This window comes from Elephantulus edwardii, unplaced genomic scaffold (assembly GCF_000299155.1).
Source record: "Elephantulus edwardii isolate Elephantulus edwardi_28Jun2011 unplaced genomic scaffold, EleEdw1.0 scaffold00086, whole genome shotgun sequence".
Lineage (NCBI taxonomy): Eukaryota > Metazoa > Chordata > Mammalia > Macroscelidea > Macroscelididae > Elephantulus > Elephantulus edwardii.
In genome coordinates this window covers 3256761-3278476 of record NW_006399836.1, presented here as the reverse complement: position 1 = coordinate 3278476, position 21716 = coordinate 3256761, and the positions used below count along the sequence as shown (strand labels likewise).

Sequence of the window (21716 nt, the reverse complement as noted above, 5' to 3'; positions counted from 1 at the left end):
TGAAATGTTCATCTTAGTATACAGTATACCTTTCTAATCATAAAAAAAATTTCAGAAACATTTCTAGATACATCAAAACACCTTTAATAGAATTTTTGTGCTGTGTAATGGCTCTGAATCCTGAGCCAATCTCACTGTGTCCAACACACCTGACTCCACATCTTTCTAAGCATGATGTCCTTCTCCAAGGCCTTGTTCTTGACAAATATCCAAAGTATGTAATAAGACAGAGTTTCAATACAGTATAATAATGATGATGATAATGTTTTGATGTGGTTAAAGTATTTCTCACTTACTGTGAACCTTGTATGTACTTTGAATTTTCAAAGGAATGGGCTTTCTAGGTATGAGGAACACCTGTAAACATACATGTGGTTGTATGTGATCACCTGCTTGTGTATGTAGCCGGATGTTCTGCACAGATGTCATGCAACTCATGACTTTATAACCAATCTAAATAAAGTACCAAAATAGAACGCACCATGGGGGAAAGTCATTGAGAATGGAAACGCTGGAAGAGGCAACTTAAGAAACAAAATATAATCCCTAAGGTCAGAAAAAGATTTACTTAAATAGAAAATTATGGACAGGTACCAGTTGGGGACGCGCTGTTCAAGTAAAAGAAACCAGAGGGTGAATCGTTCACTTTCAGCAAGTGTTCAAACTGAATTTTGACGTAAAAACCTGACCACATACACCATCTGGGGACCTCAACAATAGTATCACATTGCTCTGCCTGCACGGAATCAAAGGTCAGCAAGCACCTAACACTCAAAAATAGACATTCTGGAGGTGACGGGCTTTATCACTTCCCTTTAGTGGAAATTTCCCCAAAGCTTTAAGCTTAAAAGCATGTACGCTGCAGAGCAAAGACGTGCGCATATGCTTTCTGTCTCCTAGACTGGTATTCTTCCTAATGAGGCTTCTGACAGGCAAGAAAGAAAAAACGAACTTTACTCTAGGAAGCTGTAGAGAATGTTACATCTGCAAATTGAAGTTTGGCAAGTGTAACTGCTCCCTTGAACAGTAGCACTGTTCACTTGAATGGGGAGAAGAAATGGTAGACAAGGGACTACAGAGGGCATATCCACTACGACCAAGGCAATACAGCAGGGAGGTTAGGGTAAGTCTGACTTACCTAACGAATCTCAAAGAGGCAATACAGCAAAAACCCTACCTAAGCTATTGTAATGATTTATGATCTGATGCTCAACACCACAACAAAGAATTTTATTATTTACTTTCTTTTGTTAAAAGGAAATTAAATGAGTTAATTTAAAATTTAACCTTTCTGCCTGTTAAATGCCACCACGTAAGGCCTCAGATTGGTTACACATTCAACTATTGAGATACATAAATTAACACTGGTTGCTCTTTGGATATAGATCACCAGGCTTTTATTCCTAGTCTTAGTTTGGAAGCGTCACTGAAACCGGCTCAGCATCATAGTAACAAGAAAGACACCAATGACAGAAGGGTGCTGGCTGAACACGAGGTGCTCCAACCGGGAAGTGGTCCCAGGTGTGTCACCTGGAGAACAAGAATGAACTCCAAGGGGCTCACACAGACATTAAGAATACTACTGCAGAACCACCACTGCCCTTCCCTTCCTAACTGGGGTCAAGCAGATTCCAATTTACAGCCACGCTCCCTTGGGTTTCTGAGCTTCTCATGTTTCTCCACAGTGACTCAATAACGAAACAAGTAAAATAAAGTAAGTGCAACAACAAAAATAAAAAAGTTAATACAGTTAGACCTAGACTCTAGTCCTTGATCCTTCATCCTTCACTGGTCCTCCCAGAGGGGGCATGGCTGACGCACATTTCCTCATTCCCAGCAGAGAGCTCTTTTATTCTAGGCAGCTGTAGCTTGAATTAAATGCCTGTGCAAAGTTGCTACTATAATTTCTAAAATTTCACAAAAGTAGAGACTGCCAAGTGAGACTGCCTTGGGCCAAGTCATTTTGACTTTTCTAAGCTTTTACTTTCTCATTCTTATCACATGGAATATTTATAAAACAATCTTCATCACACAACTCATGGTGATGCTATGAATAATAGATCGAAACCCTGCTCTACTCTGTGCCATCCTCATCGTCTCTGCCACACTTGAGGAGCCCACTGTTACAGTCAACGTATCTCATTGAGGGTCTTCTCCTGACTCTCCACTTTTCTCAGCATGATTTCCTTTTCAGAGGACCGGCCCCTCCTAACAAAACCCCCAAAGTAGGTGAGGTGAAGTTTCACCATCCTTAAAAGACATGAAAGCAGAAAAGTAAAAAAAAAAATAAATCAAGAGTTAAGAGGTGTTAATATGATGTTTTCCTTAAGAAACCACATTATCAGTCCTTTGATAACGTCTTCAGGTATTATTCCTGACTCCTAATTATTCTTGTGGGTTTGAAAAATTGTAAGCGAGAGGACTTGGCTTAGCTATCCAGTCTAAGTCCCCTATAAATGATGAAAGCTGCAAGAACAGAACAGTTAATGGGATTGCTCTGGTTCTGGAAGATTTCTCTGTAGGAAAAATTCCGGGGGTGTAATCTTGATGATGATCTGTAAGGCTGAGAGGTGGATCATGTCACTGGACTCGGAATTCCCTGGAAACAAGTGCTGAGTAAATGTGAGCTCGGTGCCCTCTCCAATATCCTCAGAACATTCCTGCCGAACGTGGACGAGGGGGAGAGACATCTACAGTGATTCTCAAGCACAAGATGAGGCACGAAGATCCAAAGCTACAGGGTCATATACAAAACCTGCGGACAACAATCAGCATTTGCTAAATACTTTCTTTTAAAAAATGCACTCCATGGTGCTGGAGAAGAGGACTGAATATACCATGGCCTGGCGGGAGAACAAAGAGATTCGTCCTGGAGAGGGTGAAACCAGGCTGCTCCTTGGAGGCAAAGATTCCAAGGATTCATCTGACATACTCTGGCCATGTTCAAGGAGGGACTAGTCCTTGGAAAAGGACAGCATGCTTGGAAGGGCGGAAGAACAGTGAAAGAGAGGAAGACCCTCGGAGAGATGGACTGTCTCAGTGAGTGGGGTAATGAAGGTAGGTATGTCAGAGACAGTAAGTTTGGCACAGGACAGAGCAGGTTTCAGGGCTACTGTACATGGGGATGCTCACAAGAGACCCCACAGTGTATAACAACAACAATTATGATCTTTGTTTTTAAATCTTTGAGTGCTTTGAAAAAACACTCAAAGAGAAGAGCTCCTGCTACAGTCATGCAGAGCTCAAACAAACACTGTCACTAATGGACTTTTTCGTGTTTAGGAATTGTTTATACATTTTTCTCCCTGCTCTTGAAGGGAAACCACGGTTTCGCTGCCTATATGCTCCGTAAAGCACCTATTACATATACAGTCTGCACGGTGGATGATTTATACAGCATCACCTGAACACCTACCATGTAAGTACTGTACCAAGAACTGGAGAAAAGGAGAGGTGATACATACACAATCCACTTTCTCATGCTAAAGGAATCTAATCGAGCTCGCTGAACAGACCACATTTCGGGGAAAAAAAACCGGCACAATTTGGCAATGGTAAAATGCAAATCAGCACTTAGAAGTAAATGTTCAAAGTACCAAGTGAAATTATTGTTTTAGCTTTTTACCTATGCTCATTCTCCTCTCTTTACATAAATAATAGAAGACTTGCTGGTCTAAGAAACGGCCTTATCTGGCCTGACACGTCATACTAAGGACAAACAGAATCCAAACACACAGACTGCTAAAGTGGTTGGCTGTTTGTCCTCCCCGCGGCGACCTCTGACCAAGATGACTTATGACAAACAACGTGGTGACACCACAGCTTAGTCAGGTCGCTGGCACTCTCCATTTACTAGCTGTCGGAGGACTGCAGAATGGGCATAATGATAGACATTTAGCGAAGCGATGGGGGAAGGCATGGTAACACTCGTATTCCTCACCATTAGCTCACGAGAACAGTTCTCTTTCACCTCACCTGCACTAGGTAACACAACCACAACCCAAACTAGCTGCCGTTAATTCTGTCCCCAAAAGATGAAGCAAAACTTTATTCCTCTGGAATTTCTAAGGCTGTGTATGAACCTAACTCCCTTGTTCACTGCCAGTGAGTCTGAACTCATTTCCAGTTGATTCTTCATCGGGTTTCTGAGGTTGTAAAGTGCTCATCTTTCTGGCATGCAGCCACTGGGAGATTTGAACCACCAGCGACAATGCCTGTGGGGTAACAGCAGAAGTCCTTGATGACCACCAGTCAGCCACACGTGGCTGGGTGGATGAGGGGGACGGGAGTGGATTTTCGGCTGAAACATCTAAAAGGTGAAACTGGAAATCCAGCTGTCCTCTGTACAAAGGACCTACTATGGACCAACCACCTCAGGCCCAAGCCAGTGAGGGAGGAAAGAACCACAGACCTTGTTTTCCCCAATCCCTCTGACAGGTCTGCTACCCGTACTAGTCTAAAGAAAACCAGTAAAAGTTGGTCTTTAGTGCTATTTAGAAGCTTTTTCTCCTGCCATCTGATATTAAACCAAAGGGTCTTTTCACCTGCTTAAGGCTGAAATCAACTTATGTTGCCCTCAAACCAACTTTGACACCATATCCACCCAAATAGTCCTTAAAGATCATAAAGCCAAGAGAAACACTGAGTTGGCTCTTCTATACCGTGTACTGTGTTGTTACAGTCGAAACCAAACAATAGCTGATTCTCCAGCAGGGTTTTAAAAGAGGCTGCAAATCATAAGAGAGATTATCCATCTCCTTTTTTGCAGAGTCACTGGTGAATATGAACCATGTGCCCTTGGGGTGGCAGAGCAACAACCTGACCAGTAGGCCACAACAGCATCTATGCAACGTGTTAGAATTTTCAAATGCAGGATGTTGGTTTTGGATAAAAAGAATCACAAGAGAGCGATCAAAGCAGTAAGACTTTGTAAACTGTTGGTGTTGATAAGAGCTGGGTCTCTTGCATTTCTCTTTCCTTTAATTGGGCTTTAACCAGTCTGACTTGCAGAACTTGAAGAAATGACGACTCAGGTGATTAGCTGAACACAAACCACAGGAGGGTGCTGTGGACGATATAAAGTGTTGCAAAGTGGAAGAAGGGCAGGGCAGGTGCCAAGCTATGTATATACTCACATCTTTCTCCTGGATGGTGCATTCCTTACAATAATAGGCATCAGAGACTCCAGGGCCTCCGCAAATCACACAGCGCCCCTGGTAAGAGCCGTAATTACATTCATCACATATGCGCACCAGGGTGCAGGGGCGCACATAGGAGTCACAGATCACACATTTGCCATCACCTGTGAGGAGAGAACGGCATTAGGTTCATCTTCAGGTACCTCTGCTCCTATGTGCTTTGACCTCCTCCTGCTCTGAGCTGTTACCAGCTCCCTCTGGATGGTGAGTTTAGGCTCTTTTCTATGTTGACTTTACCCACTGTCCACCTCAATGCCTGTAACGCTTACAACATATACCAAGTGTTATAAGGTTAGCTTAGAATAACTCTTGGTAGACAATTTAAAAAACCTGAATCAAATCCAGTGCCATGTGTCAATTCCAACTTACAGCAACTGTGCAGAACAGAGTGGTTATGTCCTGTGGAGCTGGAGCCAACCCATAGCTGACCCTCCAGCAGGTTTTCAGGGACAGTAAATCCCATGGGGGGAAGACTGCCCATTCCTCTCTCATGGTGCAGCTGGATTGGAACCATCTGCCTATGGCACTGCAACATAGCTTCTTTTATTTGTGTGTATGTGTGTGTGTGTGTGTGTACCATCAAATCAGATCTGACTGGTACAGGAGGAAACTGTCCCTCCTTCTCCAGCAGAACATCTGGTGGATTCGAACCACACACCTCTGGGATCGCAGTGCAGCAACACAGCTTCAGCCAAGGCCACTGGAGCTCCCCAGAACAGAGTAGACCTGCCCATCTGGTTTCTAAGGCTGGAATCTTTCCAGAAGCTGATTATCTCATCTTTCTCCTCCCGAGCAGTGGGGTGGAACCTGATCTTTCCGTTATATGGTGACTTTTTCAAGCACCGAGCCCCTAAGGCTCCTATGGTAACTCGATTTAATGCCAGCAATAAAGCTGCATGCTATCGGGAAGGGAGTTAACATTACTCCAGCGACTCTTTCACGTCTGAAGCTGGAGATTTCCTAAAAACCTAAAAATAGTGTTTACAGCGTGCCTGTGTCTCCATGCTTCTGGTCCCAACTATTCCAAGCCCTGTTTATGGCACCGCTATAAACGCAGTCTCCACCGAGCGGGAGGATGAAGAGCTGGAAGGGCGTATTTTACTTACATTTTTCACACAATCTCCCGATGGCTGCAAAAGCAAAGATAAAGAACACCATTAGAATGAAGGTTTTGACAAAGACGGGCAGGGCATGGTCGGGCTGGGGTTGGAGCAGGGACTAGGGTAAACTCAAAGGGACGGCCATCTCATGCTCGTAAACGTCCTCCGAAACAAAGCTGCAGTCACGATAAGCTCCTGAGTTTACCTCCTTGCAGGCCTGCAGGAACGGGAGACAGCGCTTCTCGGGCCCTCGGCTCAGCCTGACACCACCAGCCTCGCCGCCCACCTGGAGATCCCACCCCGCGCGCTCCTGCACTACCCAGCGACCCGGAGGCGGGAAACGTAGAGGCTCGGGGCCAGGTGCTCGGAACAAGCAAGAACTCACAATTCCCCAGCTCCCAACACCACTTCTACCCAGAAATCCGGGGGCACAGCGCCGACTCACCCACACCAGCCTGCTTGCGGCAAAAAATCAGATCCGGATGGTGTTTAGCCATCTCTTCGACTCAAAACGGCCACCGGAAGCTCCCTGGATTTCCGCCTGGCCTTTCACGCTCATTGTCCCGCCTCGTCGTCGTGATTGGCTCTCGAGACTTCCGTCAAGGCGTTCACGATCTTTGCACGAAAGTCCCGCCTGCTCTCGCGAGATCAAAAGCGCACACGTTCTAAGTGGCATTTCAGTGGCGCCTGCGCCGTCAGGTCCTGGCAGGTGCGCGAAAATCCTAAAAAGTAGTACGTTTTCTGGATAAGGGTGGCAAATATAACCTCAGTTAAATTTCTTTTTTATGAGATATCTTTGCACGTTCACTCAATGACTGGAAGTGTTCTGAAGCGATCTTTTGCCCTCTCACCAACTCGTTCCTAACAGAGGAGTTGCGTCTCCTGTTCCCAAGGTCCCGGCAGCGCGAAGGACACACCCACTCGTTACGTAGTCTCACAAGGCCACGCCCCCTCGACTGAAGCTCTTAAATAGGCCGCGTCCCGCGTCACTTTCACGCGACCTCATCTTTGTCAGTGCACAAAATGGCGCCTTATAGCCTCCTGGTGACCCGGCTGCAGGTGAGCGAGCTCAGGGCCCTCAGGGTTCACGGGGGCGGAGTGCCTCCTGCTGTGCCTGCGGCTGTGGGCGAGACTCGGCGAGGCCGGCCCGATTCTGGCCAGGCTTTGCGCGCGTCTGTCCCGGCAGCGGGCACACCGGTCATGAGCGCCCGAGGTCAAGGCGTCCCCGGCTCCGGTAGCTGCCCAGGCCCTTTCCGCCTTCGGTGGAGAGCGTGGACCGAAGCGGCGGCGGCAGGGCGGGGAGTGCAGGCTCATCGTTCCTCTTGTTGAAGACCGCATTTCTCCCGCTTCGGTAGGGTTTCCACTTTCCGATCTTCAAGGTGAAGACAAGGTGACTGGGGGGCGCGGTCAAGTGTACCAACCGTTAGGCCGAGGGCTTAAAGGACTCACTTCCCTTCCCAGCATCAGAGACTTGCTAGCCCGTTGTGCAGACCTGGAGTCGAGAAGAAACTCGTTCCCCATCCTGTCCTTTGAGAACCCTGCAGAATTGACAGCAAGAGTGGGTGCTTCCAGCCCAACAGCACCCAGTAGTAGTGGTAATAATAGTAATCGTCTGCACGGGATTGCGAGCCTTTTAATTCCTCACTGCATCTTATTTTTTAGAGCTTTATAAAGTCGATACAAGTTTACAGAGTAATTTGTTTCCCATTCAATTCAGACACATTTTGTTTCTTGATCTCATCATGTCATTTGAGTCCAACAGTCCTGTGAGATAGGTTTGAGATGATAATTCTCCTTTGAGAGACGGCTGCAGAGTTTAAGCCGAAGTTCTGCTTCAAGGTGGTCCCTGTGGTGCTGTGTGCTGACCGCCTGCCCTCCTCCCGTGTCAGCTCGCCCTCAGAGAACGCTGTGTCCAGATTCACATGTGTGATACAGAGGGCAGCATTTTGAGGTCCCTGTTAGTTGCATTTCGAGTAACAGAGGGGAGGATAAGGAGAATGGACAGTTTGACCTTGACACTCCAGCTGTGAACCATGCAGAGAGTTGACCGGCTGTGACTACCAAATGGCATTTTCACTCCTAACTCGGCCAGTCCTTGGAAGGTGTTACACTCAAAGGGTCACTATTAGGATTGCATTTTGCCAGTAAAAATAAAGGAAGCAAGCGTTTGTAGACATTTTCTTTTTATATGAATAAACCTTTTATATTTTTTAATCAAGTTGACAACTTGGATTATAAATTTAAAAGTAGTGTATTCTCAAGAAGCACTGTGTTACCTTTCATCATGAAGTGACTTTTCACCATGTTTCCTGGGTTTAAGCTGGCTTAAAAGTGATAGGTCATAATTTACTGTAAAATATTTACGATCTCACAGTTTTGGGTGATGGTATACAATTTGCATTTAATTTTCTCTTAAGGTCTTTGATTCTCTATGTTGGTGATGTGAAACAGTTATTCCTTCCTAGTCTTCCTGTAACATGACATAGTGCAGTCAGGCTAGATTACTTGATAAGATAAATGATTGCAAATGTATTGAGCTTGGACAAAGAGGTATGTTAACATTTGAGAACTGAAAATGTGAATGTTAACCTGGTGCAGAAATTTCATGCTTCACCACAGCCCATACCTTTCCTGATTCAGGCCATGGTCTTTCCTATCACTTGGTATGCATCTGAGCTGCACAGTGAATAAAGATAACAGAAGAAGAATCAATGCCTTTGAACTGATCTGTGGCATTGGAGAAGAGCACTGAACATCCCATGGTCCGCCAAAAAAAACAAACAAATATGTCTTGAAGAAAGTGCAGCCAGAGTACTACTTGGGGGCAAAGGTGACGAAGCTTCATCTCCCATGCTTCCGACATGTTAGGAGGGGCTCTTACCTGGAAAGGGACGTCATGCTAGGAAAGGCAGTTTGGTGAAGGAGAGAAAAGACCCTCAACCAGGCGCATTGACATAGTGACTGTGACAGAGGGCTCGAGTTGTGTCAGGAAGTGTGAGGATGGCACAGAATAAGAGAGGGTTCAGATTTGTTATTCATAGGGTCACACTCGACTCACTGACATCTTACAACCGCAGCTCTGGCCCATTGACCTTGAAGGAGTAACTTCCCAAATCTCAGTTTCTTCATCTGTCATTTAGAGATGGTCTTTATTTACAGATTAGGTAATCCTTATAGCGTATGGATTGTAGAGTGATCTTCTTTTCAGATTTTTAAAAAAATGATATTGAATAAGTAAATATATTTGTTTTTAATCATCATAGAGACCAATCTCCTCTTTTATAGATGGAGATTCCAAGACCTGGAGAAACATGAGTGGCTCCCAGGAATAGTCCAGCTACCCTGCAGCAGAGCGAGGATTAAAATAGATCTCTTTATCCATTTGCACAGCTAAAAGGAATGAATAAAATTTCCCTTTGCATTTATACTACCTGCCCACTTCCCAGGAGCAAGGTTATCTCAAGTGATGACCAGCTAGCACTGTCCTTAGGGAACTTGTTTGTTGAGGTACATTTGAGAAGGGATAGTTGCTATCTTAATTATTTCTTGGCAGAACCCTCTCTGTGGATCTAACCCATTCCTCCTCCATTCACCACAAATCTGTGGTGCTCCCACTGCTTGCTGCAGATTCCATGGTGAGCCATGCAAACCATGTCTAGTCTGTGGCACTTCCAGTAAATTCTACTCCAGAGCTCTTGGAGATCCTTGTCAGCCAAAATATTCTTTACTCCAGCTAGGTCAAAGGGAACAGATAATAAAATGATGACTATGCTCACCACCACTGGGACCTGTTAATATTAGCTTATTGTGTATCAGTAATTTCACGTGACCCTGCAAGATAAGGCAGACCTGTTAACCCTGTTTTTGAGATGAAGAAACGGACCATTTGAGAGGGAGCATACTATGAGAGATCTCTGGTGACGTTGTCCAGAGGGAGTTGCACAGCTAATCCAGAGGCACTGCCTTTCTGGTGGTGTGAGTCCACCATCAGCTCTGAGAGAAAGATGGGTAGCTTCCTCCCATGTGGTTTATAGCCTCCAAAAACCTGCTGGAGGACCAGCTATGAGTTAGTTCCAGCATGAAGGCAATGAGTTGACTTTTCTATTGTAATAATAGAGCAGGGGTGGAGGCATTAAGAGGCCTGGGTTTGAATCCTGACTCCTAATATTCACTAGCTGTAACTTTGGATTCATTACTTCTTTGAGCCTGTTTCTATGCCTATAAGATACGGATAATAATAGTACATCTGTCTTACTAATCCTCTGTACTTGTACTGTGAAGTCCCTAGATCATGTAAATGATTAAGTATTTATTAGACTGAAAGGTTGGTGGATCTCGCCACCACCCGCTAAATGGGAGAAAGGTTAAAATCGACTTCTATCCAGATCCACAGGTTTGGGAGCTGCGGGGCATGTCTCTATCTTGTGGGGTCCTTAGGAGTCAGAATCAACTCTTATTGATTTGAATGGGTGGTGCAAGTAGCTAATATACCTGGTGATTAACCGAAAGATCGGATTAAGTCAGTCACCCAGAAGCTCCTCAAAAGAAAAGATCTGACGGTTTTCCTACAGAAAATCAACTCTTGGAAACTCTGTGGTGTGTACATAGAATTGACTCAATAGCTACTACATTTTTGTTTTTTAAAAAATAAATTACTTAGAAGTACTAAATACTTGTTTGTTAAAATAAACTACATAGGCATTATCTTTCACTGTTAGCAGGTGTGATTTGAATCTGCAGCTTTCTGGTTTTAATGTCCAAGGTCCTAGCCATTGTACTATATTCTTTCTCTTTACATCAAGGTCACCTATTGAGCAGGAGGGACCAGTCATTGGGAAAAGACCACATGCCACTGATACTTGGTAACCTGAGAATAGTACTTTCTAACTTGAATGTGTTCTGTTACTAGGCAGTTCCTACTACTGGGTTGACATGGTCCTTGGAGGCAAGGATTTTGAAGCTCCATCTCACATACTTTGGGCATGTTGCTGGGAGGGGCCAGTCCTTGGAGAAGGACATCATCCATGGAAGGGTGTAGGGACAACACAGGAGAGGAATACCTTGGATGAGATTGACACAGCAACTGGGGTAATGGGGGTAGGTGTGTCAGAGACAGTGAGTGAGATTGGCTCAGGATAGAGCAGGGTTCAGAGCTATTGTGTATAGGGTCACTATGAGTCCCAGGCAACTCAACAGCACATAACTACTAGGTGGTGAGATTGGAAACAGTGAAGCCATACCTACTATAACTTTTAATACTTGTTTTTGTGCAAAGAAGTGTGGATGGCGAATAAAAGGAATTGGGCACTTGCAAATAAATCTCTTAGGTCTTTGGTATTGCCTTGAAGTGCTGGAGTGCTAGTTCTCATGTGACCTGGGGGGCGTCTGGTAACCTCTTGCATGTGACTCTGAGATGACAACTAACTACAAAGATTTCTGCCCCATTGGGCAAGATGCCTTTTTGCTATCATACCTCCTTGGTTGTCACATTATTGACTGTCAGTATGGAATAAATGAATAAACTGAGTCAGTTTGAGTCAATTTCCAACCTTAAATTTTAGTGAGAGAGTAGAATCACCATGCTGAGGACTAGGGAAGCCTTCTCAACCAGCTGCTCCCAAAATGCTTATCAAACGTTTATGCCTACCACTGTTTTAGACACTGGGAATGTAGTTGTTGCTCGGTGCCATTGAGGCCACTGTGACTCAGCCAATAGCAGGTCTGAGCCTGACCCTCTCACGCCGTCCTTCCCCACTATCTCTGACACGCTTGTGCTCATTGTTGCAGTCACTGTGTCAATTCACGTTGTTGAGGATCTTCCTCTCCTCTTATCCATCACCTCTCTCAACATGATGTCTTTTTCCAAGGACTGATCCCTCCTGACAACATGCCCAAAGCACGTGAGATCAGTTTCACCATCCGCGCCTCTGAGGAGCACCCTGGTTGTACGTCCTCCAGGAGAAGACTTGTTTGTTCTTTTGGCCGTCCATGAGATAGTCAATACTCTTTTTCCAAAACTACAATTCAGAATAATCAGTGAGTCTTCTGTTATGAAGACAAGCAAGTCCCCAACAGCCAATCTTTCTGGCATACATGTGCACAGAATTGCTGGGTCAATGGAGGCCACAGCCCTACCCCTGTCCCACACACCAGGGACTAGAAACAGTCACCCAGCACCTCTACTTGTCCTAGGTTGCCCAAGCCCTTCATACACATTATTCCATTCTGTACTCATAATATATCCCGTGAGGTTGAAGTTAGTGCCCCATTTTACAAATATATTCTTTCTGGGGTGTTGTGTTCTGTGGATTTTTTTTTAATGCTTTCTGCATCATTCAAAATTTTGCCTGTAGAATCCTTCAATATTGAAACTCAAGGCTTGAATTTGTATTTTAGTTTTTTCAGCTAGAGACTTGCCAAAACAAAGGGACGAAATGATGAAGTAAAAGAGCTGAACAGGAAATTTTGTAGGGCAAGTAACGGGATAGAGTAGTGAACAAGAATATAGAAGACAGACAAGTAAATAAAAAAATTATAAAGGGGGAGCTCTGGTGACCTAGTGGCAAGAAGCTGCACTGCAATACCAGAGGCTCACCGTTCAAATCCACCAGATGCTCTGCCGGGGAAGGAGGGACAATCTCCTCCTGTACCAGTCAGATCCGATTTGATGGTGTACACACACACACACACACACACACACACACACACACTAATAAAAATATTAAAAAAATTATATAGATAAGTACTGTGGGGAAGATAAAATAGAACGTGGTGGAATAGAATTGGGATGTGACATGGCTTCCCATGGAACGGTTTTAGGAAACTCAGAAGTGGCATTTGAGCTGAGAGTTGGTTGTTAAGAAAACAGCTGTGTAATCTTTTGGACCAGGGATTCCTGTGTTGGTCACCTCCTAGACCCAAGGAGAAAGAAAAGTTGTAACCTAAAAGATAGTAAGAGACAGTAGTACAAGCGTAACAGGAACAAGAGTGATGTCTGAGGGCAGGAGCCAGACTTGCAGTGAGGTGACTGAAATCAGGCTTGCTGACCACTGAACTACCAGCTGTCTTAAGAGGCCAGGCCAGAATCCTACTGCCTCTGGAGACAGCTGAGAAGAGACTGTCCTGATAGAAGAAATGTATCCTGCGTCCTTTCTCACCAAATCGGAACTTGTTATTGCTGTAATAAACCTCAGAATAATGATTATTGTCTGTGAATTCTTTGTGGCCATTGCAACAAATTATTGAACCCAAAAAAGTAGAGAATGCCATGGGAGGCAGTGGCTGGTGTCAGACTGGTAAAAAGGCGGTGGTGAAGATACTCCTCATAAAAGGAGAAACATATCCTCCCACTTCCTGCACAGCTTTAAGTGTAATGAAAACCCACTAGGAGATTTGAAGCAGAGGAGTGGCATGATCATTTACTTGAGGAAAAATTGTTCAGGCTGCTGTGATAATGCTGGACTGAAGGGGGACAGAGAAGAGGTGGTAGGTTGGTTTTTTGGGGAGAGCTTGTTATTGAAGCATTCTGGGCATTGGTGAAGGCGTCAAAGTCTAGACTGAGGTGGTGATATAGAGGTGTTTGGGTTCTAGGTAAATTTTGGAGGCAGCTAGCTTATGTGTGGTGTCCGAGAGATTATAAGTTATTAAGGATGACTCCTGCTCACCAAGTTGTGCCAAGAAATCTGGAGAACAACCTCTTGGCCAACTGACTGGAAGAGATCTATCTATATTTGTTCCCATCCCGAAGAAGAGTGACCCAACAGAGTGTGGAAACTATAGAACAATATCATTGATTTCACATGCAAGCAAGATTATCCAAAAATTATTGGAACAGCACATCAGCAGAGAACTGCCAGAAGTCCAGGCTGGGTTTAGAAGGAGTTGTGGTACTAGGGATATTGTAGCTGATGTTAGATGGAGCTTAGCTGAAAACAGGGAATACCAGAAGAATGTCTATCTGTGTTTCATTGATTATGCAAAGGCATTTGACTGTGTAGATCATAACAAACTGTGGCTGACTCTGAGAAGAATGGGAATCCCAGAACACTTGATTGTGCTAATGTGAAACCTATACTTGGACCAAGAGGCAGTAGTCAGAACAGAGCAGGGTAACACTGCATGGTTCAAAATTGGGAAGGGTGTACGCCAGGGATGCATCCTGTCTCCATACCTTTTCAACCTGTATGCAGAGCAGATTATTCGAGAGGCTGGGCTCTATGAGGAGAATTGTGGCGTCAGGATTGGTGGAAGATCTATTAACAGTCTGTGTTATGCTGATGACACAACCCTGCTTGCTGAAACTGAGGAGGACCTGAAGCACTTGGAAGGCTTAAATTGGGTGGCTCCTTGGGGGCAAGGATTCTGAGGCTCCGTCTACCATACTTTGGACATGTTGTAAGGAGAGACCGGTCCTTGGAGAAGGACATCATGCTTGGGAGGGTGGAGGCCCTCTGTGAGGTGGATTGATTCAGTGACTGGGGTAATCGGGATGAGAGTGTCAGAGATGGTGCGATTGGCACAGGACAGAGCAGAGTTTAGGGCTGTTGTACATAGAGTCGCTATGAGTGGCAAGCGACTCGACGACACATAACAACAACCACAACCACCTGGGTTTGGGGCCTGAGCAGCCAAGGCGTGTGTTTGCACAGTATTTGGAAAATTATAGTCCAGGCAGACAGCTTATTTTAAATTCTGGACCCTGTCATAAACCCTGCACCTTTGGTGAAGTTCCTGTACTTCATGGGTAAGAATGCTGGAGGACTGAACGGTATTAACTGTCCATGGTTTTTGTGAACCCTGGTCTTGAGGACTCTGCTCTTACGCCATATCTGAACCAAGTTTTGAGCTGCCTTTGGTCTTGCTCTGATACCTGGTGTCTCTGAGAGGGAGGGCCATCTTGAACATTCTGTGAATGAACGTGGAGTCTCTTGCAGTGTGGTGTGTCTCTGTGGGCTGCCTGCTCTGCCTCATATTCCAGCTTCTGGTTTGGAAGGCAGTGATGGGCTCAGGCCTCGGCAGGGAGAAGAGGAGATAGCATGGGTGCCTTACAGAGGTGCTGCTACATTCTTTAAAAGCATATATGGAAGCTGCACTGCAATCCCAGAGATGAGCAGTTCAAATCCACCGATGCTTTGCTGGAGGAGGAAAAATCTTCCGTACCAGTCATATCTGATTTGACAGTACACACACACACACACACACACACACACACACACACGCGCGCGCATGCGTATGTGGTACAATCACTATGGAAGGCGGTCTGGCTCTTTCTCAAAAATTGAAGATAAAAATACTATTTGACCCAGCAATCCCACCACTGAGAATATACCCTAAAGAAACCAGAGCTACAACTCAAGATTTATGCACAACCATGTTAATTATTCTGCATTATTCCCAAAACAAAGGGAAAACATGCTGAAGTAAAAGAACTGAACAGATGATTTAAAAGGGCAGTTTGAGAAAACAAAGTATTATAATGAAATGTGCAGAGAGCTGGAATTGGAGAATAAAAAGGGGAGAACTCGTTCTGCATTTCTCAAGATGAGAGAACTGAAAAATCAAATTTAAGCCTCAAGTAGCAATATTGAAAGATGCTATGGGCAATATATGAGCAGATCCAGAAAGCATCAAAGAAGATGGAGGGAATACAGAGTCTCTGTACCAAAAAGGACTGACTGACATTGAAAAATTCCAGGAAGTACCATATGAGCGAGAGCCAATGGTAAAAAAAGAGGAAGTGGAAGCTGCATTGAAGGCATTGGCAAAAAATAAGACCCCAGGAATTGATGGGTTACCAGAAGCAGCCCTTATGCCAGGAAATTTGGAGGACAACTTTCTCACCAATAGACTGGAAGAGGTCTAAATTTGTTCCCATTCCCAAGAAAGGTGATCCAACAGAATTTGGAAATTATCAAACAATATCATTAATACCACATGCAAGCAAAATACTGCTGAAGATCATTCAAAAACAGCTAGAACGGTACATAGATATGGAAATTCCAGAAGTTCAAAGAGGATTTAGAAGAGGCTGTGGCACCAGGGATACCATTGCTGATGTCATATGGATCCTGGCTGAAAGTAAAAAAAATACCAGAAGAATGTCAGTTTGTGCTTTATTGACTATGCAGAGGCCTTTGATTAGATGGATCATAACAAGTTATGACTTAACATTGAGAATAATGGCAGTCACAGAGCACTTAATTGTGTTTGTGCGAAATCTATACCTAGACCAGCACACTGTTGTGTGAACAGAGCAAGTAAATGCAACATAATTTAAAATTAAGAAGGGAGTGCATCAGGGTTGTGTTCTCTCTCCATACCTATTAATATGTTTGCTGAGCAAATTATTGGAGAACCAGACTGAAGAGGAATGTGGCATCAGGATTGGAAGGAGACTCATCAATAACCTGTGTTATGCAGATGGCACAATCTTGCTTGCTGAAAGTGAGGAGGACTTGAAACGCTGTTTGCAGAAGATCAAAGAATATAGCCTTCAATTGCATTTCAATGTCAAAGAAACAAAGATTCTTACCACCGGACTGAGAGGAAACATCATGATAGATGGAAAAAAGATTGGAGCCACCAGCAACTTCATTTTACTTGGATCCACAATTAACACTCTTTGTACCAGCAGCCAAGAAATTAGAAAGCATACTGTACTGCAAAAGTATGCACTTAGGGACCTTTCTAAATTATTGAGCAGTAATGATGTCAGTTTGACAACTAAGGTGCATCTGATTAAGGGCATGGTCTTTCTGTTCACTTTGTGTACATCTGAGAACTGGACAGTGAATAAAGATGACAGGAGGAGGATTGATGCCTTTGAATTGTGATGTTGGAGAAGAGCACTGAACATGGACTGCCGAAAGAACAAAAATGTCTTAGAAAGGGTGGAGCCAGAGTGCTCTTTGGAGGCAAGGATGAAGCTCTGCCTCACATACTTAGAGCATGTTGCTAGGAGGGGCTCTTCCTAGGAGAGGGATGTTATGCTTGGAAAGTTAGAGGGTTGGTGAAGGAGAGGAAGACCCCCAACCAGGTGGATTGACACGGTGACTGCTGCAGTGGGCTCTAATGTGTCAGAAAGTGTGAGGATGACGCAGGATAGCACAGAGTTTAGATCTGTTGTCACAGGACAGAGTCGCTATAGGTTGTACTTGACGGCATCTAACAATAACAACAACATTCGCAATAGCAAAGAGATGGAAGCAACCCAGGTGTCCATTAGCAAACAGAAAAACTGTTACATTCACACAATGGAATACTATGCAGCATTGAGAAATAACGAAATAGTAAAACATTGCATAACATGGGAGAGTCTTGAGGACTTTATGCTAAGTGAAATATCTTCAGTCACAAAAGGACAAATACTGCATAACACTGCTGTTATAAAATAGAAAAGACATGGGGAGATTGGGGAGGAAATGAGTGGATAAATAATGAACACAGCATTAGTACAAATTAAGGGAGGAATTTTCTGAAGGCGATGTATGTGATTATACATTATATATAGGAGAACAATCTGGAAAAAGTGCATTGCAGGGTGGACTGGGGGAGGGTGGACTGGAGGAGGCTGTGCACAGAGGAGAGAGAAAATGTACAACAATGACTAAAAAAAATATTGGGGGAAAAAAGCAGCACATGGTATGTCAGTGACCTTGGGGCAACTTCTGGGGCCTTTAGCTAACACATCTGCAAGCCAGGGATAATTAATAGCTACTCTCTGTTAAGAAAGGTCTGAAGTCCTAGTAATACTTGAAAAGCCCTTTAAACTTGACACTCGAGGAAAAAAAAAAAACGTGTGGATCATTCCTGATGTGATTTTTGAAGTACCCCCTTTCTAGAAGAGACTGAGATAGTTAACAGTTTTCGTTTACTTGGTTCCACAGTCAACACTCTTGGTAACAGCAGCCAGGAAATCAGGAGACGAATTGCATTGGGAAAGTCAGCTGTGAGGGACCTCTCAAGAGTACTGAAGTGCAACAACGTCAGGCTGGAGACTAAGGTGCACCTGATCCAGGCTGTAGTCTTTGCAATTATGTGTTATGCATCAGAGAGTTGGACAGTGAATAGGGATGATAGAAAGCGAATTGATGCCTTTGAGTTGTGGTGCTGGAGGAGAGTGTTGAATATACCATGGATTGCTAGGAGAACAAACAGGTTTGTCCTGGAGAAGGTGAAGCCGGAATGCTCCTTGGAATCAAGGATTTTGAAGCTTCATCTGACATACTTTGGGCATGGTGCAAGGAGGGACTGGTCCTTGGAGAGGGACATCGTGTTTGGGAGAGTGGAGGGGCGGCGCAGGAGAGGAAGACCTTCGAGATGGATCGATTCTGTGAATGGAGTGGTGGAAATGAATGTGTTTGAGACAGCGAGGTTGGCACAGGGTAGAACGGCATTTAGGGCTCTTGTACATAGGGTCGCTATGAGCCGCAAATGACTCGATGGCACATAACAATATTTAGAATAGATCACCTGGTCATCTCCTTCCCTCCCCCTCTGGTTATCTCAGAAGAGACCTGGAGAAGTTGTTCTTTGGGTTGGTTCTGAAAGGCAAGCCAAATAGTTCTTGGGTTTGTTCTGCAAAACTTGGATCCGAGGAAAGGGGACTGGCTTTGGAGCCAGCTCTATAATTCTACCTTTGCTATGTGACTGGACCAAAAGAGTTAATGTTCTAGACCCTCGGTTTCCTCATTTGTAAAATGGGGCACTAACTTCAGCCTCACTGGGTAGTTGTGACTATTGAATGGGATGACGGTGTATGCAGTGCTTGGTACAGGTGTAGGTGCTGGGGAGACTGTCAATCTCTGTTTCCAGTCCCTGGTGTGTAGTGGGGGTCAGGAGGACTGCTACCTCCATTGTCCCAGCAATTCTAAGCACATGCGTTCAAGAAAGGCTGGTTCTTGGGGGACTTGCTTGTCCTGCTATAATCTCTCTGCAGACTAGGAAAGTATGAGTTGTTCAGGAAAACCCTTTCTGTGTTGCTCTAAGGAAACGGAGGATTCACAAGCCCCTGGTGGAAGGGCAGCATTGGGCTTTAGAATTGCTTTTGCAGGAGTGTCATCATTAGATAATAAAGTCTGACCCTTGTGGAATAGATCCAGAGGGAGCATTTCAGCTTTCACCCTGCAGAGAATGGGGAGTGTGTGTCTTGGGCTTGTCCAGTGATACCCAGTTGAGAATGTTAATTCTTCATGCCATTGTGAGGGCTATCAGTTCTTTCAGGGCCTACTTTTAAGTGCTTTGTAGCTGAAGACTTGATTTCTTGGGATTGTTATGTATCAGCATTCCCATGCCGTGCTGTTGGTTATTGAGAAAGCTACAGATCACATGATGACATGACCCCATAGGTGAGGACACAGTCACTGTGCCCACGGCAGAAGGTCGTGGGTGGCCTGCGTGGAACATGGATGTGGTGGTGGTGGTGGTGTGTTTATTAGGTCTGTCCCCTTGCAAATAGAGTCATTGCTCAAGGTCAAAGAGCAATGGTAGAGTTGTAGACCTGGCTCCAGAGCTAGTTGCCTTTCCTCTGACCTGTGTTTTGAATACATGCAGTGACATAGATGAATCTTGAAAACGTTATGCTGAGTGAAGTAAGTCAGGACAGAAGGACAGATACTATATGATCTTAGTTACCCGAAATAACCAGAATAGGCAGATGTACAGAGAACCAAGTTTATTTGTGGTTACCAGGGGTGGGCAGGAAGGAAGGGGGCTTGGGGACGGTAGGCCATCCAGTCAGTGGTGAGTGTGTGCTTATCATGATGGGAAAGTTGTCAGTGATTATGGGTACAAATAGTTGGATGGCATGATTAAGGTAAAGTTGATGCCACTAAATTGTATATGTGAAAAAGTTGACTTGGCAAATTCCGTGTTACATTCATTTTTTACAACTGTCAGAGGTGCTATTCCAGGCCTAGGGGAATGGGAGCCCTGTCAGCTGCCAGATAGTGAGAACCAGGCCCACTGAACATCTTGTTTTACAAATATTGCTTCATTTGTTCTTTACTATTCAAAGAAGTAGGTATTACTAACTTCTTTTCACGGTGATGAAATAGAGCTCTTGGGGGCTTAAAGCTGATTTAAGGTCACAGCTAGCAAAGCAGAGTGAGGGTTGGCTGTAATCCAGGCTCCTTGCTTGTATTCATTCCCACTGTTCTCCAGAGTGCTCCCCGGGGAACGGGGGCCAGACTGTTTCTAGTGGGGTGGGTTAGAGGAGAGCAGGTTAGATATAGGGGCCACAGTTCATTGGCATCATGCCCTGTTTAGGGCTGTGATTACCTCCTGCCCTGAATACCAGCAGCTCACAGAGGTTCACACTGCCAACTTAAAAGCAGGTGGTTCAAATCCACTAGCTGCTCCTTGGGAGAAAGATGGGCAATCTCTTTGCCGTTTGCAGCTTCTGAGGACCCGCTGGATGGTCAGCTATGAGTTAAGTTTCAAGTTGAGCTTTGAGCAGCCTCACAGGCCACAACTGAACCGGTGAAGGATGCCCACTCTGGGTATGTGGCTGCAGAGCTGCCGCTCAGTGGCCAGCACTGGGTCCTGAATCTGTATGCTGTTCACAGTGTGCCTGGTGCTAGCAGCCAAGAAAAATCAGGTCGATGATTGAATTAATCAGCAGATTCCTTAAAGGAACCCCTACTGCCTTGGAGCCAATTTAATGGCTGTCACTTGGAGACAAGGCTCTGTCGCTGTTCCAAGCCTCTGGAAAGGACTGCAACACTTCTGTGCCTGTTCAGTGCCTAGCAACTTGGCTAGTTGTTGGCAGGAGGGAATTATTTAGCTTTGGGTCCTTAGGAGTCATGCCAGGCCAGGGAAGAGAGAAGATTGTTAGGAAGTCCACCAGTGGAGGTGTGGGAAGATGGTCTCCCCGGGGAGGTCTACATTGCACACCTGAGATGTGGCTTCCCTGCCTGGGAGGTTAGGCCATTGGTTAGAGCTGGGAGTCTGAGGGCAGCCTCCAGGGCCCCTGAATACCACAGGTCACAAGGGTCAGAGATCTCACTCCACCTGGGGACTTGGGAGTCATCCTGCAGGTGACGGGAGGGGTGAGTTTAAGCTAGGTAACTCCTTGGGCACTCAAGTGCAGAATGCTGGACAGAGGGCACCTTTCTGGACAGAGGGCAATCTTTCATTCTGAGCTGTGCTGTCCCAGTGTTTGAGACTTGCTTTGTGTTTCTAATCTCCCAGGTGAATGGAGTAGAGTAATAGCAGCTTACGTTTAGTGAGCGCCTGCTGTGAACTTGCTACTGAGCTTTTCATGTGTTTATGCCTCCACCCACCCCCACCCCCAGCCATCTGTGCCTTCTGCTCATGAGCAGTTTACCTTTATCTCCAGAGGTAGCCACTGATCTGAATTTTGTGTCTATCATTTCAAACTTTGACCTCTGTGTTTATACATCATCCTTCTGTCCAGTCC

At 45.0% G+C, this 21716-nt stretch overlaps 2 protein-coding genes across 2 annotated transcripts in view; one reads left to right on the top strand and one right to left on the bottom strand.

The window, feature by feature from the left end:
• The window catches only part of PHF5A (PHD finger protein 5A), a 9984-nt gene extending 3189 nt beyond the window's left edge, over positions 1-6795 (bottom strand). The window contains exons 1-3 of the mRNA XM_006890083.1: positions 6744-6795; positions 6305-6328; positions 5136-5302 (exon numbers count right to left, since the gene is read on the bottom strand). Coding sequence (XP_006890145.1) covers positions 5136-5302; positions 6305-6328; positions 6744-6795 — 243 coding nt within the window. The remainder of the gene's footprint in view (positions 1-5135; positions 5303-6304; positions 6329-6743) is intronic.
• A 505-nt stretch (positions 6796-7300) lies between these two features.
• The window catches only part of ACO2 (aconitase 2, mitochondrial), a 65339-nt gene continuing 50923 nt past the window's right edge, over positions 7301-21716 (top strand). The window contains exon 1 of the mRNA XM_006890082.1: positions 7301-7357. Coding sequence (XP_006890144.1) covers positions 7322-7357 — 36 coding nt within the window. The 5' untranslated portion in view covers positions 7301-7321. The remainder of the gene's footprint in view (positions 7358-21716) is intronic.